This window comes from Sorex araneus, chromosome 1 (genome assembly GCF_027595985.1).
Source record: "Sorex araneus isolate mSorAra2 chromosome 1, mSorAra2.pri, whole genome shotgun sequence".
NCBI classification, from domain to species: Eukaryota; Metazoa; Chordata; class Mammalia; order Eulipotyphla; family Soricidae; genus Sorex; species Sorex araneus.
In genome coordinates this window covers 319275178-319294199 of record NC_073302.1, presented here as the reverse complement: position 1 = coordinate 319294199, position 19022 = coordinate 319275178, and the positions used below count along the sequence as shown (strand labels likewise).

At 36.2% G+C, this 19022-nt stretch overlaps 1 protein-coding gene across 34 annotated transcripts in view; it reads left to right on the top strand.

Moving 5' to 3' along the window:
• The window catches only part of SORBS2 (sorbin and SH3 domain containing 2), a 345528-nt gene that overhangs the window by 285408 nt on the left and 41098 nt on the right, over positions 1 to 19022 (top strand). For 19 of the 34 annotated variants that reach the window (XM_055123778.1, XM_055123792.1, XM_055123791.1 and 16 more), the window contains 7 exons: positions 2342 to 2408; positions 3033 to 3077; positions 5588 to 5777; positions 8005 to 8119; positions 15474 to 15635; positions 16452 to 16535; positions 18208 to 18264. In XM_055123778.1, the coding sequence (XP_054979753.1) occupies positions 2342 to 2408; positions 3033 to 3077; positions 5588 to 5777; positions 8005 to 8119; positions 15474 to 15635; positions 16452 to 16535; positions 18208 to 18264 (720 nt within the window). The remainder of the gene's footprint in view (positions 1 to 2341; positions 2409 to 3032; positions 3078 to 5587; positions 5778 to 8004; positions 8120 to 15473; positions 15636 to 16451; positions 16536 to 18207; positions 18265 to 19022) is intronic. The other 15 variants (XM_055123803.1, XM_055123802.1, XM_004610341.2 and 12 more) reach the window with 4 other exon arrangements.

Genomic DNA, 19022 nt, shown 5'->3' with positions numbered 1-19022 from the left:
TAAGTGAAATACAAGAGTCTTTTCTTTTAGTTCAAATATTACACCATCTGAGCACTTTCAAAGCCAGAAAGGGGCAAAATTTGAACAGCGTAACTCTATACTGCTGTGTAAAAAAATATGTGTCTTGTCCCTCTTTGGCTATCGCTGCCCAAATCGACTTCATTTTAATGTTTTAGAAACTTCAGAAAGGTAAAAAATTCAGGTATACTCAATCAAGATTATAGAAATACCCAAATGGGAAATTATAAGTAGTTACTTTTTCTGCAAAATAATTTTGAAGGCTACACATAAAAGTAAACTGACTTCATCTAGCCATAACAATCTCCATGATGACATTTATAAAAGGAACTATAAATGCTTAGCTTACTTCTTTTAGAAAGGGACATAGAGTTTTAGTATTCCCTCTTTCCAGTCTTATATTCCCCTTTGCCAACTCACAGGGCATTTGCTGGCATCTCTGCAAGCACCATATAAAGCTAGCAGATGGCACAACCAAGTTCCTGCCTCATATGTGCCCTCTGGCAAGTGAAAAAAAAAATCCTGTCTGTCAAGATACATTGCCATATACAGTGATATAACTAACTTATTAGGCTTCCTTATTCCTATTGGTTGTATCCCAGATATGATTGAAAACCATTTTGTACAAACTTATGTGTTGTCTTCTTTAGTGAAATACAGTAAAAAATGAAGATTAATATAAGAAAAAAATTGCCTTTTATGACAAATATCCTGAGGTTCAACTTCTTTGTTTAAACCGACATATAATAATTGGATTCCCTTTTTTGTTAATGTATCCCTTCCCATCTGTCACTTCACTTTTTCATTGCACAAAGAATGAATGAAGAGATAATGAGTCACAACATAGTCAAGTTGTCCTTAATCTCAATTACATTTGTGCTGATCTCAAGAATCATATATTCTTAGAGATTAAAATAAATTCAGAGATAGTGCTTATGTTCAGGGGGAATATACAATGGCCATGTTTCTAAGAAGAAAGTCGTGATAGAAACTCAACCAGTGCTCAGTCTAACAAGTACAAGGACTTTTCTGTGGCCTCCTTAATCTAATATTCTATAATCAAGAGAAATATTTCAAAAAATAAGGTATATTTAGCAACTATAGGCAGAATGATAATAATTTTCCTAAGCATCTTCAGAAATGGTGAGCTAACCATCTTGCCAAATGAAATATTTGCTTATGATTATATAAGTATATGACTACTTACATATAGAGTTCTATCTAGCATCCTAAATTGATTTTATTATACTTATGCCTTTTAACATACATCCTATCAATCAATTTACATAGTCATTCTATGTTAGACATTAGATAATATTATTTTAGAGAGAAGAAAATGGAAATTCTAAAAGGTGACCTAACTTGCCCAAATTCATATCAGGATTAGACTCATAAGGAACCAGGTCTTGAATGTTGGTTGATCCCACACTAATTTCTTCTCTCCACAACAGCCTAATATTTCTATTATGTCAAAAACATGTATATGGAGCTTGGACTTTTAATGAACTTACAGTTAAACAAAGAAAATGCTGCATATATTTTGCAATTACATTTAAAAAAATATTTCAAGACTTCTGAAACATGGTTTCTGGCTTGAAGCATGAGGTCATGAGTTCAAACCCTGGTACTGCCTCCTATAGCTGCCAAGGTGAACCTGACAGTCTGATTTTTCATGTACTGGGGTGATCTAGATATTCTGGGCTGTGAGAATCACAAGCAAGGGTAAAGCAAAATCAGAAAAGTGCTTCCAAACTCTCTACATTTTAAAGATTTACTGTGATCTCACTCATTACATTGATAGTTTTAGAATCACAGACAAGTAAATATCAAATTTTTACTTATCTACAACTTGTCTGAGCAGAGTACAGTTTGTATTCTGCCAAATATATTCCCTAGTTAATTCTAAAAAATATTTTGAACAGAATACTTATTAAAAAGTTAAAGGTAATGATTATTGTCACAAAAAGGAGTTAAGGCAACTATTACAGCACTGCTACTGTTTTCAGTAAAGGCTTTACAGATAGGCTTGTATAAAAATCAGTTCTATAGAGTTCTTTTTACAACAGTAATTTGGGAAAATCTAATAAAACCCTAATGTGTAATGTTTAAATTCAGCCTAAATGCAAACAAAGGGTAATACCTTTATAAAACACTTGCATCCGTAGAGAAATCTTTGATATCCTCATCTAGAAATAGGCTCAGCAATTCATATCACAAAACAGAAATAAACTATGTTAAAAGGTCAAATAGAGAGAGAATAAACATGGATAAACTATATTCTTTTGGAATATATTGCTAACCACTGGATCATCTTCTTTCACAGACGGTTGACCGGCCGAAGGACTGGTACAAGACAATGTTTAAGCAAATTCACATGGTGCATAAGCCGGGTGTGTATACTGTCCTGTTTTATGATTAGACCTTTGTGGGCAGGAGAACACATACTCATCTTTCATATGTTTTGTTCAATGTCAAGACATTAGATAATTTGAGGGCCCTCACTCTTTGTTTTCACCATTCCTCCTTGTTCTCTTGTTACCCGTTAAGTCACCAGCAACTGTGCTCCTGCCACACCCCAGAGCTGCCACAGAAATAACTTCTTAGAGGTGATCCCCAGAGGAGCACCAGGCCTTAGGGGTCTCTCCCCTCTAAGTCTTGTCTGCTTAAACGGACCTTTTAGGCCCAGTTCTCTCCCACCTCCATAGCAGAGTGAGTAGCTATAGGTCTCTGAAGTTGTAAGATGTTTAAAACACTAACTGAAGGGAAATTCAGGAAAAGCTGCCTGGAGCAGAGAGGGTTAGAGATCAGCCTTGTATGTTGTGGGGAGTTGGCCCGAGTAGATAGAAAATAAGCAAGAGAAGACCAGTGGGTAAAAACCCTAGCAATAAAAAGCAGTATTAAAAATGGCACAATGAGCATGCCTAAGAAACTTTTTCTAACACTTTCTGTTGTTTCTCTGAAGTTCTGCTGTGACCGGATCTGTATTATCTTAATAATTATGTTTCATTTTCTAGATGATGACTCTGACATGTATAATACTCCTTATACATATAATGCAGGTAGGATGCGTTTCCTTGCTTGCAATGACTAAGCTCCGCCACGTTTGGAAGAATTTCACAATCTCTTTTTGATCACTCTGCTCACTGGGTTTTTGGATCTTTCTTTTCTTTTGTTGGAGCATGCATAACAAAATGATGGCTCTTTTCTCATGGAAATGAGGACTAATACTCTTTTGTCTTCTCAATTCCACTGTGATTTTATTTGCCACTTCAGGAATATTTAACTAACAACATGATGAAAGAACATACTATAATGGGGAATAAAATAAGATGAAGATCCCCTCTAATCAGGAGAGAGAAAGAGAGAAATTAAGATTGCTTGATGTTTTTTCAGACACACTAAACAAAAAACCGAATCAATGCAGTTTGTGACCTGGTCCATGTCTGCTCCAAAATGCAGCTATTCCTGGAAAGTTTTTTAAAAAATCCTCTTTGGTGACCCACTTTTCTTAGCTTTGCTAGCTGGAGCGATAGCACAGCGGGTAGGGTGTTTGCCTTGCACGTGGCCAACCTGGGTTCGATTCCTTCGTCCCTCTCAGAGAGCCCGGCAAGCTACCAAGAGTATCCCGCCCGCACAACAGAGCCTGGAAAGCTACCCTTGATGTATTCGATATGCCAAAAACAGTAACAACAAGTCTCACAATGGAGAAATTACTGGTGCCCGCATGAGCAAATCGATGACAGTGCTAGTGATAATTGTGCAACTTCTATTTGAAGCATTTTCACATGCTACCAGGCATATTTCCACTTGCACTGGTATCTTGTGATGTGACTTTGACTTCAGAGAGTGAGGACCACCCCCTAGCCCTGCAAAAAAACCCAACTTTCTGTCCTTGCATTCTCCTCTATGTCACCTTGGGGATTCCACACAGAAGCTTCTGTCACATCAAGCTCGGGCCTGGTGAGTGGTTCAGAGCTGGGTCCCAAGCTAGGTCTGTTCTTCCAGCAGCTGCAGCCTTACAGAACGGCTTTTCCTGCCAGTCTGGCCTCTGACCTGCGGGAGGTTCTCTACTCCCTGAAACCCAAGCACCAGTGCTCACACCCTTTAAAACTGTTAGGGATTCTGCTCAAGTTTCCAGAAATGGAGGGGTCGGGAAAAGGACTGCGTGAGTTTAGCAAGATGCAAAACCTCTAACTTTTGGTCCTCTTCCTCTAGGCGAGAGTTGAGGCTGCCTAGGACGCTTCCCTCTCCTGTATTTCTTACCTCAGTGACCACAACTCCCCTTCTGTGTTTAGCTCGAAAGGGGAAGTCCACCTGTGGAATCCAGACAAAGTCGTCCCTTGTCTCTCTTTTAATTGGAATTGTAATTTCGGAAGAAGCAAATGAGTAGACAGATTTAGCTCAAAGGCTGGAGGCCTGGAAAGTTCAGAGTTGTCTAAATAAATGTTTTGCATCTTAAAGTTTGTGTCAATTTGTAAATTGTAACTTGGAACAGTAGTTGCATAAAATATTGCAGGAGCTTTAGTGTTACAGAATCTAATCAGAAGATAGAGCAACTGCAACTACTCTTTTTCTTTTCACTAACACTGCATCTGCAGTTCTATGCCTTGTTCTGCCTTTTTGACCCCGTGCCATCTCTGCTCCCCTTAAACTAAACCTACATATCACACACACACATACACACACAATCATATATATCCCCGCCAGTTCAAAGATATCTTCTCTGAACAATTGTCATCTTCTAAAATTCTTTAATTCTCATATATATTTTCCTCATTTGACCTTTGTTATCATAACCAGTTCTTTTCAATCATAGTTCTTTTTACATCTCATTTCTTTACATGTGCTCTAAGATTATTGAGACTTTGTTTCCTTAAACTTTGCACAGCATATGTACATACATATATGTGTGTATATATGCATGTATATATGTACACATATATACACATATGTCTGTATAATTTGCTCAATGTTTTATTTAACCATAATCAACATGTCAATTATTTTATGTAAATATAGCTTTTAAAATAATTAACATATTTTTAAACAGTTCTGTTAGGTACTTTGAAACTTCCTCTGAAATCTTAACTATGTTATTAGTTTAAATTATCCAGGAGAAAATATGCTGAATATCTGTAAGTTTATTTCTGGTACCAATCTAAATTATTACTAATTCCAAAATAATTGATGGGGATATACTGCAATCAATGCATGTGTACATAATACATAATAACAAGTTAATATATTAATACTGATCAGTAAATTAATAATTTCTATAAATTATAAGGACCTTGCCAGGCAATGCATGCATTACAAATATGCTTTTTACTTGGAGCGGGAGGTTGCACCACATCCTACTGTACTTGGAGCTGTTGCAACTTCTGTGCTTTGGAAAGTACTCCATGTGATGCTCTAGGGACCAGGTGGTGCCAGAGAATGAACCAGGTTCTGTCCCATGCAAGACGGAACTATTTTGACAACATCAATTGCCATTTTGTGGGTTATACATAACTCAATATAATTTTATAATATGATTTGCCTCTGTTTTATTTGTGTTGTTTCTTGATAGGCCTGTATAACTCACCCTACAGTGCTCAGTCACATCCAGCAGCAAAGACTCAGACCTACAGACCCCTCTCCAAAAGCCAATCAGATAATGGCACTGATGTCTTTAAGGATGCCTCTTCTCCGGTCCCTCCCCCACATGTTCCTCCACCAGTCCCTTCACTGCGACCCAGAGATCGGTCTTCAACAGAAAAGTAAGACATTTTTCCCCAAAAGATCCTAATTAAATAAAAAAAAAATAATAAAGCAACATGCCATTCAGTAGAAGAATCTGTGCTTACTTTACCAAGTTGTATGTCAGATTTTGCTACAAGCAACATGTAGAAGGCTTCTATTGAGACTGCAGCGAACCGTCTCACAAGAGTGTTGGTAAAATCACAGTGACCTGAGTTAGACCTGAAGTAGGGGATGTACAGTCTTGTATCTTTGTTGTTAGTGTTTGGTGCCACACCCAGATAGACTTAGGTCTAACTTTGACTCTGTGCAAGGAGCTCACTCCTGAGGGTATTGGGAGCCATATGTGGTGCCAGGAATGAATTCAGGGTTAACTGCATGTAAGACAAGTGTCTTACCTGCTATACTATATTTCTGGTCCTATTTACTTTTTTGGTTAATATATACATACGAGAAGAAAATGAAGTAGAAATAACAGGTCAGAGATGCAATGCTGTTAATTTTGTTTCTTCAGATATGAAGTATTATGCCTATTAATAAGTTAAAATTTCCCCTCTTATTTAAAAACATATCTTTTTGAAAACAAGAATGATTATTTATAAATCATAAACAAGGCTTCTGTGACTCACTTCTACCAAGTTTTTGAGATGACAATAATTTTTATTTTCCCACTGAAATAATTTTATGGAAGCTTCTCACATGTAAATTAAAATGTATAAAAACTTTCCTTGGGTCATTTTTAATTAGAATTATGATTAATAAATTCTACTTAAAGGTAATCTTAATTGAGAGCTCAGTCTGAGGTTAGAACTAGACTAAGCATTTTTTTTCTGTATGATATTTAATCCGGAACACAACTCAATGAGACGTGTTCTATTTTAAATCCATTTTAGAGAGAAAGAAACCAAGCTCTAGAAAATTAAAGTAACATTCTTAGGTCATGCAGCTGGTATGTCCAAGCCAGGAGCTAAAATCATATCTGAGTAAACCCAAAGCTCACACCACTCTATCATCTAATATATAAGAATATGAAATTGTTTGGTGTGAAGGCTGGTTATTAATTACTCATGTATTATACCCATCCCATAATTATGTTTACATAGAGAGTAATTAATTATAATGTAGGATATGGAATACCATGAAGACAGAGACATCAAATGTGACAAAGTTCTTCTTTTACTACCAATTCCTTCCTCATGTTATTTTTTAAAAGTATGAAGTAATTTATTTGAGAAATAATTGTCTATGCAAGAATAGCATCTCTTCCACTCCAGAAAACAAATAAAAAATTAAAACTTACTGTATTATTTGGTCAATATATTTAGTAGAAATCAGATTTTATTGAGAAATACGATGATCCCTTGAAATTTTCTAGATTATTTTCATATATGTCATCTCAAAGTACTTCTCTCAAGTATCACCCATTGCTTTGCTCTAATGTCAGGACTTGCCCCTAATTTTCCAGTCTCTGAGAGCACTTCTATTTCCATTATGCCATAAAGTCAGAATTTTATTTCGAATTAGAATTGCTTCAGTCTCTTCCAAAGGAAATATCCAAATTATCAGGGTACTTTGTTCCAAAATATCTGGGTGTTTTGCCCTAGATTTCTAGAAAAGCTTTCTTTAGTCTCTCTTTAGCAGCCTCTGGAAGGAAATATTTCAGGACAAAGAACAAATTTCAAGATCTCCTGTGCAGTGAATAAAACACCTGACTTTTTTTTTTTTTAAGGATAATACCATGGGGAGATCTCCAGTACACGGAGCTATTCTTACAGATATGTGCATGCTTTTCTTAGCTCAAGTCTGCTGCCACTTACAAGATAAATAAGATCAAACTTGGCGGTTGTATTGCTCCTTGTCACTTTGAATCAAGGATGCCTGGCCGTAGAGCAGAGTATAAACCTCCACAACTTCATGAAGCACAGCTGCCATGAAACACTAGCGCACACAGGTGCCGTTTGTCACCCAGAGGTGTGCAAGCCGTTTACTAGCTATGTATCAACAAACATTTGTACAAGCCGTTAAGCCCATAGAATGATAGTCTTGTGAAAAACTAAAACTAGAAGGAAAGATGAAATTTGAGAAAGGAGTCTTTAAATTATTTTGGTAATCAGAGCAAAAGAATATATTTTTCTGAGAAACTTAAGCTCTATACTAACATTACGTCATAAACAGAAAGTGAATGGTTTTATGCAATTGCTTTAGACGTAGATAATTTTTAATATGTAATTTCTGCTTTTTTACCAGGCATGATTGGGATCCTCCAGACAGAAAAGTGGACACAAGAAAATTTCGTTCTGAGCCGAGGAGTATTTTTGAGTATGAACCTGGGAAGTCATCAATTCTGCAGCATGAGAGACCAGTAAGCACTCACTATTAAACAGAATACCTCTTCTCTAGGCTTCCTGGGTTCCCAAATGAACCTAAATTTTATTATACAACATAGCCATTTTTTGTTACAAAGATATTTTTCTATTTGGCATTTTTTAGAAATCATGTTTATTTTGGAGCATGATCTGTACATCTTAGAATTGAAAATGTATTCATTTTGTATATTATCCTTTTCAACCAAATATAGAACTCGTTTGCATTTAATTATACTTGTTGCCTAATCATGGGCCTGAATTTAGTTCAAAAAAGAACAGCACTCACAACTGCAACACTGTATTGCCCATGAGAATAGTCATTCATTGATCTCTCCTGTGCAAATAGACAAGGGCAGTTCCATTCCTTGGTTTATATGTTGGCATCTTAATATTTCTTTAGTTTAAGGGGAAATTCGCCAAATGTCTTTGTTTAAATAACAGTTGTTTTAATTGATTCTTATTAAATCTCTCTCAGGTTACCAAGCCTCAAGCTTCCTGATTCATTGTCAGTCTATGGATGAAGATTATATTTAACTTTTCTGTATTTTTCCAATTGTCATTTAAGTAGATGCAAGCTAAAAAAAAAAGTTATAACCACTTGCTTCCCTGAAATGCAGTTTAACAAATAGCTTCTTTCTTGGTCCTCTGTATTGATTTCCCTAGCCCTTTCTGAGACCTTGTCCTTTTCTCCTAGATAAGGGCACCCAGTATCTCCCTGAAACTATCATTTCTATGCATCTTTATCGAAACCAGCTCTTAGAGAAACAATTGGTATCATTTACAATTTACTCCTTATCTGAAAATAGTTTTAGGTGCCAATAAATAGAAATAGTTTTTGTTATTAACAATGTTAAATGTATCCAAGAAATCACATTATTATATTTAATGTAAGACCATCCCTAAAATTTGATTGGTATTCCTTGACTCATCACACCCAACAGGAAAGTCTGTGGATTTAATTTTGGAATCTTGCATTTATGGCTATGTTCTTGAGAAATAAGTTCAAAAACCTTGCACTCACAGATTCTTAACTATATCTTCTTTATCTTTCTCCAAATTACTTTTATCTTAACAGGACTGTACCAGAAAAAAAAAAAAACTGAATGACATGGAATTTGAGGGCCTACTGTTAACTTATAACCCATTTCCTAAGTACTCGATTAAACGTCATGAAACTTTACAGCTTCTAGGATGAAAATTGAGAATATAATGCCTCTATTGCACAAAATTACAAAAGGCAAAACATAAAAATTAAGAAAAATCATTGAAGCTTAGATTTTAAATTGAAATAATAAATCATTAATGATCAATCAAGCAAGTTATGACACACTTTGGATGATGAGATACTGGAATAGGTGTTAGAGACACAATGTTGAACAAGAAAAAGTCTCTACTTGAAGCAACTTCCAGTCAATCTATAGGGATAGATTTAAATTTACCTGAAATAGACAAACTTTAATATAGTTAAAACAGAAGCACATATAATATATCTTCTTTTATCCCCCATTAATATGTTGGTGGGTCCATTTCCTTGACTAGATTTCTTATGTTACTCATGTCTTTGGGTTAAGGTTTTAAAAACAACCATAATAACATTCATGAATTTTTGTTGAGCACTGATGTCAGGCCATGTAATTAGTAATTTATGCCTGCCTCATATATTGATCCAAATCCTTTGAAATAGTTATATGATGTTCCCATTTTGTAGCTAAAGACACAAAAGCACACATTTGGTAATTTTATCAAGGTTCATGTAACTAGATGAGGTCAGGCCAGCTTATGCCCAATACACTTAAGCATTTGAATTCTACCTCACTCCAAGGATAACTGAGGAACAAATGCATTTAAGTAGTAGTCACTATCAACTTCACTCATTTGATTATTTTGCAATGTTAGTTAATTTTCCAATTTGAAATAAATCTGATTTACTTTATCAGGAAGTGATCTTTGAATAATTGAGACAAAAGACCAGTTCCCTGAATAAAAAGATGCAGAGTATAGTCTTACTGGAGAGTCAGGCCTGGATAGATCTCTGAAACCGGGAAAAATAGGAGTTAAGAAATCTAGGAACTTGGAAATGAGAATGGATATCTTAAGGAGATACAGAAAGAATTGAAGTTTTTCATCCTCATTCAATTTTTGTTTAGGGCCCATCTTAAGCAAAATGACTTGAGCTAATTGTTTGCCAGTTTATTATCAAAAAAACTAGGGTATTACATGTTGGTTTAATTTTTTAATTTGACCCTGTTTAATTCCATTCATTCCATCTGCATCCCTAAATCAGTAAAAATCAAAGGGCTACACGCATGGCAGTGCTCCAGGGGATAGACACATAAATGAACTGACATAAGATGCTGAAGTGTCTTGACCACACAAGATATGAAGAACATGTTTGCTCAATGAGAGAGATGTAATAGTAAATACACACCCCTTAATAATCACACGTGTCTATGAATGCCCATTCATGTCTTTATACACCCAAATTGTTTGCTAGCATGCTTTGCTCTCCTCTATCCATATATTGTAAATTATATCCAATAGTGAGGTGATTTCCTAATGCACTTATAAATTCCTGTAGGACTCATTTATCTATCCAAGTGTCATTTGGGATTCTGTTCCCCCTGTCCCCTCCACAATCTGAAAGTCTTACCCCTTAGAAGAAGTTCCTGTGCCATTTCTCTCTTCTCATCCACAACATACTGATTATAGAGAATGCTATAATGAATGTGAGTAGAGTTCATTTCCCTAATTTCCATCCAGACTCCAGACCACAGCTAGGGCATTCTTTTGAGCACTTCTACCCAAAGTTTTCACTTGGCTCTCAAATGTTCTTAGAGCAAAATCCAAATTTCTTAACATAATAGACAAAAATCCTTGTGGTTTGGCCCCAACTCTCCAACCTTACCTCTCTTCTTGCCCTTCCTGCCTCACCCACCTACTTCCAAAACAGAGAACTTTCTATTCCCCCTTGCTGGACCTCTAACACATAGATGTTCCCTGTACTAAGAAAACTCTTTCCACCAAGTCACTTTTGGAGTGGAAAATCCCATATTATTGCTGACTTGATCTTCACCCAGGGCACCATCCCTGACTCATCAGGAGGTAGAAAACTCCCCAAGCCACGGGCCCAGCGAACACTACTGGAGTTAATAAGTGATGATATAGTTTGTGGGCCTAATGGGTGAGACTGATCCTGGACCTATTGCTTATCTCTGAAGTTTATACATTTCTAGTGACAATAGGCAGGATGGATCTCCATAAAATACACAGAGGGATTTGTTTCCACACATTGCTCTTTGTCACTGTAGTTCACTTATTCCATGAGTCCTGAGGTTCAAAGGGGCCAGAGAGGGCAATAGGCTTTGAATAAAAGACCTCTCCTTGACCTTTGACAAAATGATATAGGTTTAAATAGATGTATTTCCTGAGGTACATAATTATTATTTGCCTATAAATTTTAGTAATGTTGAGTAAATGCGCTTAATGTGTGTGCTAAAAATGTATTTTGAAATCACAGAAATTAATCTTCAACTGACTAGAACCAGTCCTTTCTACAAGATAATCATATGCACTCCTGTAGAGATTGTATTAAAAAAACATTGTATTTAGTATAGAATCTAGGTAAGTCAAATTAAAGTAAAATATGTTTAAGTAAAGCACCACTTTGGGATTTCTTTATACATAACATTTTTTAAATGATGTTAACCTTTCTCTCTATTAACTAAACCATAAAAGCTCAAAGAAACAAGTTATTGAAAGCAGTGGGCAGAGCTGAAACAGTTTAACCTTTCAGTAAATTTAAGCTGTTTTTTCTCAAGATTTTTACTCAAAGTTTAATCTAAAAAAGTTGAGCAACTTCACCTAGTTATTTAAAGCATAAATAATTGTTCCAAGTAGTAATGTACATGACATTCACAATAAATGCCAAATATACTAGTCAGTATCATTAATGCTTAAATTCTGAACATACATTTTTTTAAAACCCTGAATTTTCTTGGCACTTAAGTTTTAGAATAACTTAAACGACTAAATGCTATCTGATTTTTTTTTTTTGGTTTTTGGGTCACACCTGGCGATGCACAGGGGTTCCTCCTGGTTTTGCACTCAGGAATTACTCCTGGCGGTGCTCAGGGGACCATATGGGATGCTGGGAATCGAACCCGGGTTGGCCGCGTGCAAGGCAAACGCCCTACTTGCTGTGCTATTGCTCCAGCCCCATGCTATCTGATTCTTAAGGGGGAAAAGTGACTAAATGCTTCTAAATTATAGAATAGAATACATAAAAATCTTTAAAGGCTGGTCATCCTTGGTTATCTTCCATTAATCAGGTGTGATTTGTAGCTTTAGGATTCACTAGTCACCTTCTTTTACAAAAGACACATTAGTTTTAACACAGGTGTTTTGGATTCTTTAGTCTGGGAAGAGACCTACTACAGTTGGAAAAACATGAGCAACATCTTCACTTTTGTTTTCTTTTATGAACAATTAGAGAATAGCATGAACATATATCCTAAATGAGTTTGAGTGTTTTGTGTCCAACTCAAAGGAAACTCCATATTACATGTGGAAAGTGTTGATTGAGATTATAGTTTAAATATATATATATATATATATATATAAATAGTATAGAGATAGATATATTTCTACTGGTTGGCCATCTATACATGTCTATTATGAGATCTGTATACCTTAGCAATTGATTCTAGATCTCTACATAATAACTTAATTGTTGCATGACTATAGGAAGCACAGCAAATAGAAACTCCTAGTTCTGATACAGTTTTTTTACCATAGAGAAAACTACTCAAGTGTAAGCCTTTCATTATACTCCAAAGTTATAGACAATTGCCAGTTAATTTTTCAGGTATTTTCTTTGTTCTTCTCAAATTATTTGAATTCTAAAATATTGCCTACATTTACTTAACTTGAATTATATATCTTATGTATCCCATGAAATGATAACTCATGGGAAATTGCCATGTTAAGGAATTATGTAGAATGGTATATATTCTGATACCTTTACATACCTTATCATAGAAATAGATTTCTATAAATCAGGATTCATCATGGTTGCTTATTATATATTTCTTAAAGTAGAAGTCAAAGTGAGGTTGAAAGTTAGGATAAACATACTTATTTATTTAGTGAATTTGCAGACCTCTGCTGCTCAAAATGTTTTCTAATTGAGTTGCCTTGACTTATATTAGTATTAATATTAAAGTTTTAGACATATAGAATTATTGCACCTCACCCACCACTTAAACATTTTCTTAACTTTAAGAGAATTTTTTTTTTGCTTTTTGGGTCACACCTGGAAATGCACAGGGGTTACTCCTGGCTCATGCACTCAGGAATTATGCCTGGCAGTGCTCAAGGGACCATATGGGATGCTGGGAATTGAACCCAGGTGGCCGCATGCAAGGCAAATGCTCTACCCGCTGTGCTATCACTCCAGCACCTCTAAGAGAAATTTTGTATAGCCTTAGCAAAACAATGCCACACTTGAAAGTAGAGATTATCAAATTAAAAGTGCTATTTTAAACATAGACTAAGAAGCAATGAGATTTGAAAGTTTTTTTATAAAAGATCCTATAGAGAAATACATTAACTGCTTTTTCTTTTTCATGCTGAAAATCAGATGAACTATTTTATGAAGTATAAATAAAGTATAAAGTATAAAGTATAAATCAGTTGCAGCTAAAATTTTAACAGTAATTGGAGAATAGTATTTTCATTATTTTAAAAATCTCAATTTGTAAACTTGTCTTGAACCAAGATAGTGAATCAAGTTTTTTGAACTAAGCAGAAAATCATAAATTAGAATTTTCTGCTTAGTTCCACCAGAATTTTTTTTTCTTGAGTTCACTGTTACTTCTGAAATGTAAACCAAATGGAACATTGGCCTAAATAAGAGAAAACATATCAAGATTCCTGTAACCACTTTCTATCATAACTGCAGGATGTTCTTCAAAACATTGTCATAGCAAATCAATTACTATTTTAAAAGAGAGAAAAGAGCAGGAAATTGTAGTGAACGCCATTGTGGTCATGTGGAATTGGATGTTTCCTTACTGGGCTGGTCCCCGCCAGGCTTCCTGACACCATTATCACTGTTGTGTGAGCACGTGGTCATATTCTGCTTTTCCCACCTAGTATCTCACTGTAAACATTTCTCAAAGTTTTGTCATTGTGATCACTATTGGTTTTGGATTACAGATTCTTTCACTCTTTTGTTATGATGGATGTCGTTTTTTTTTTTTTAATCATTGTCTGTACCTGCCATTATCATCTTATTATGAAGTATTGAAATAAAAGTCACATCTCTAAAAATACTTTGGATATAACTGATTTTTATACACAGACTGTGTATCTCTGCAAAATTCTTGGGAATGCAAGAAGTCAATAAACACATTTGGACCAGCTATTGTCAAGATAATGGTTTTCAATGGAACATGGCAGACATCAAAGCATCCAATGTTGTAAAACTGTAGTGCATTTCTCCCAGAGCTAAGAGGTTGTTACTCAGTAAAAGTCCATGAGTTCCTGTTAGGATTGTGATGAAATGAGGTGAGAACAATAAGTGCTTAACAGATGTCCTGGAATGCATCCTCTCCTGGCCACAAGTGAATGGTTTTCAAGGAACTAGAGTTTTTTGGTTTTTGTTTTTTTGACTTAAAATACTATGTCCCATATGAACCATGTTTAATATGTATCATTTAACAAATATTCAAAGAAGCAATATGTCCTAGGTCATTTTTAAGCATCCTCTATTTAATATAAACTCAGTGGCCCAAATCAATCAAACTAAGCACATGTTACTCAAAAGCATTAAGATCACTAGTAAAAAAGGAAACTCTTGATTATCCCTTTATTAAGATTTTTCCATTACTAAAACACTTAAATAGACATCCTCAAGCTGTTATAGCAACACTCTGCGTGTTTGTACCTCAAGCATAGCATTCAGACACCAGGAGGCAGTTATAAAAGTGGGCCCTTTCTCTAGATTAGTCCACGAAGCAGGGTGGGATTTTACTCTTCATCTTTATTCAATCCCCGAACGTGAGAAACATACCCCAGTCCAAGTCTATTTCCCTCGGTCATGGTAGACAGGGAGAAGGTGATACTTAGAATAGTTCATACAATGTGATCACTCTTCACTTCCCGAGAGTCTCTTTGTCTTCAAATCTTTTCAGGGGTCCACAACATTCCTAAGCTATATAGAGGCCACCCTGCCAGGGGTGTTTGGACTGACCATTTTCTGACACAAAGTACCGCTCGCTGCTGTCCTCGGGGCTCCATGCAAAGCTTTACCTAATGAATGAGTTTTTCCTTCACCCCTCTGTCTTACAGCCCCCCCTCCCTCCAGCTCCGACACCTGCACCCAGGGAACCTGGCCGGAAGCCTATTTCTATTGCACCCTACGGAGGAGCAGTAACTGGTAGCCCCTCCCCTCCACCCCGGAGTGGCATCCCCATACCAAGTTCATGCACCCCAGCACTCTCTCCCATATGGGTGAGCTCCTTCCTTCTCTCTCTTTTCTGCTGCCTTTTGGGAAGTTTGGGTGTAGTTCTTGCTCTCCAGGGACTTAGATGACCATCAGAGGCTGGCTACTCATGCCCATCCCACCCCCCACCTCGCTGCCCCCTTTTTTCCTCACCTAGACCAATAGACCCCTAACAACCCCCCACCCAGCCCCAGCACCTCTCACTCCTCCCTGCATTCCATCTTTCTCCCACCCCAGCCCAGACCCCTTACGCCCACAGTTCAACAAGCAATCACAGATTGCAGACTGCTGTGAGCATCTAGGACAGGGGCAGGACAGTGATTTAAACCCAAAGCTAATGGAACTGAATTGACCTTATTTAATACTCTGGTGTGCTATCAATGCTCATTCTCACTGTCACAGAGTTTTTCTTCATGAATGCATTAAGGAGAAAGTTAGAGTTTGGTGGATAGGAAACAAGAGTCTTGCCTCGCTTAATGAGATGTCGGCCCATGAGGGCTGTACATCCCGCAGTGGCCCGAACAGGCTCTACTATCTAACCTAGGTGGGTAGTGAAATATGCCATCTAGGTTTGTCATCACGCGATGACAAAAGTCTTAAGCAAATGCTCGATTGTAAAGAGGGGTCAAAATGGTACCTTTGTAGCTCATCTTCCTTTCCTAATTTGACCTTCTCTCCTCTGGTCTCTCCTGCTATGATTTGTTGGATGAGAGTCGGTGCATGTTGGCGTGTGAAGACGCGTGTATGATTTGCATACCACATAGCGTTTCCCTCACTTAGCTCAGTGTGCCTTTTCCTTCCCTTTTCCTTCACATCTGCTCCAGACTGATCGCATAAATCCAGATGACATAGATTTAGAAAATGAGCCCTGGTATAAATTCTTTTCAGAGCTGGAGTTTGGACGCCCGGTAAGTGAGGCTAGACTCTTAATATAAGACATTAGGAGAATGTTTTTTTATTTATGAAACGTATCATTATCAGAAGACATGAGTGTCACTTAGAGGACATAAGCTGAATGTATATATAAAAACCAATTTGGAACAACATTGACACACAAGTTTTAGCATACATTCACTCTATAACAAATACTTAAATGTGCACAGACACTTTGAATATATTTTCTCTTTACCCACATATCTTGCATTAGGATTATTTTGTATCTAATTAGTTGCAAATTCAGACTAAGGTAGATTTTGTCCTAGAATATGTAGGTAATAATTACAATTTATAAATGATTTGTATTTGTTTACAGTTCATTTTAATCTAGTTCAACTAGAAGACCTCTGTGACATTGATAATAATAATGATGGCTTTTATTATATTTCCCATTTCCTGAGGAATCACCAAGTAGCTAGACTGCTCTGGGTTCTATAATCACTGAATTCTCACAATGCCCCTTCAAGTAGAAACTGAGAGCCAGTTAAGTTAAATAATTTCCCCAGAGAGTGAGTGGCAAGGCAGAAACCCAGTTCCATCCAACAAACTATTCATGGAAATTTACTCAAAAGTATACTGCCAAAATACTCCTGCTATAAAATACCTCATTCACAGTTAGGGACTTATGGGAAAAAGAAAATTCTGTGGTGTCTTGATTTCTATTCTTGCTAGGAAGACCACCACCACCTCTCCAGTCCCCAGAACATCCCCCAAGATGGAGTTTATAAACCTCTTAATCAGTTGGGATAGAGTCCACTCAATTTCCAGACTACAATTTCCTTTATTAACTTATGTTTTATGGTGGAGCTATACCAGCCACAATTCATTTGTTTTGTGTCAATTGCATATTTTTATACTTTGCTGATGTTTCAGAATTTTAGACATTAAAATAAAGATTGCACTGCACAGTTATCAGAGAAAGTCTTTCATTTACCATATTACATACTGATTTATATTTTTATATAAGCATTTGTTATATGCTAGATGGTTGTGGTTGGCCCTTTCATTTATTAAAGCATGAAGGAGACTAAATTTTACTGATTTCATTTTGAACTGGATCAGAAGTAACTGTAAATGAATATAAATCCAAGAATTTCTATGCTTAAATAGGAGAAATGCTTTCTCTTATTTCTTCTTACTTTGTATCCAGAACTGCATATTAATTCAGAAAAATGCCCTGGCTTTATTTTATAATGTATTATTACTGAACTGAGAGCTTATAGGGACTCTATTAATGTCTACTCTAAGCCTAAATTATCAGCATTTTCTATAATCATTTTCAGCTGCACATGAAAACTCACCAGCATGTTCTCCACTTGCTTCTTTAATATTTCTTTAATATACCTTGCCATTTCTCTGTGGCCAGGGACTAGGAGAGCTAATTTCAATGTAATGAAATGAATTAAAGTATTTACTAACCAAATCACTAGTAATTTTGCCCAGTGCTTGAGACTATGAACATTGCACCCTTCCTCCTAGCTGTGCCATTTTTGCTTCATTCATGTCACTCTGTATGTATATCTGATGCTGTCAGCACTCAATTTCTAACTGTTGTCACCTTTTCCACATGTCCATTCCTTGCTGCCATTGATTCTCCTCCATTCCATCTCTCCACCTCTGCTTATGTGGTGCACCTCCATCCAGCCTCCTAAAAAGGCTCTGGACTATGTTCAAGATCAGTCTCCTGGTGTTTCCAATGAGGTAAAAACAAGTTCTTCTCTTTTTCAGATTTCTCATCTAGGAGCTGTTACTGTGGTTCTGAACATACACTTTTGATTCACTATGGTGTCTGAACTGTTTTTGAAAATCTTTGTGTCATTGTGTCAAATCCAGTACCGCTGCTTAGATAAAATCATACCAAAGTATTGACTCTTTCTAAAACATAGGTGAAGCATCACCAAACATAATTTTCAGTTGAACTATTAAGTGTGTTTCTAGTATCTTACAGTAGAACATCAAAATTTAAAATTCCTAGCGCATATGTTACCCACCCGTTTTGAGTATAGTAAGTTAAACATTACTAGAAGGCTTTTCAGAAACATTTTATCTTTTATGCTTGGAGGTGCAGAATGACAGGTAGGGTACTTAGATAATTAGATGCTTATGCCTTACTAGTCATTAAATTTATTTTAATTATTTTAATTTCCAAAATGTCATTTGTGAAGCTTATCACTGGATAAAATGAAAAGTAAGACTGACATAACTGGCACTCATGTCACAGCTTCTTCATTCCACACCCTAGACAGGCATTATTCATGCTTCCTGATGCTGTAATCTAGACAGCCACACAATAGGTTACCACTGGCATAGGAGCTGAAATGCAATTGTCAACTGTAATTAAGAGTGTTTATGACAATATTCGAGGTTTTTGGCTATTTCTGTTTTAAAAAAGAAGGTTTACAGGAGAGAAGTACAGGAGATAAGACACTTGTCTTACTTGTAGTTACTTCTTATTTGAA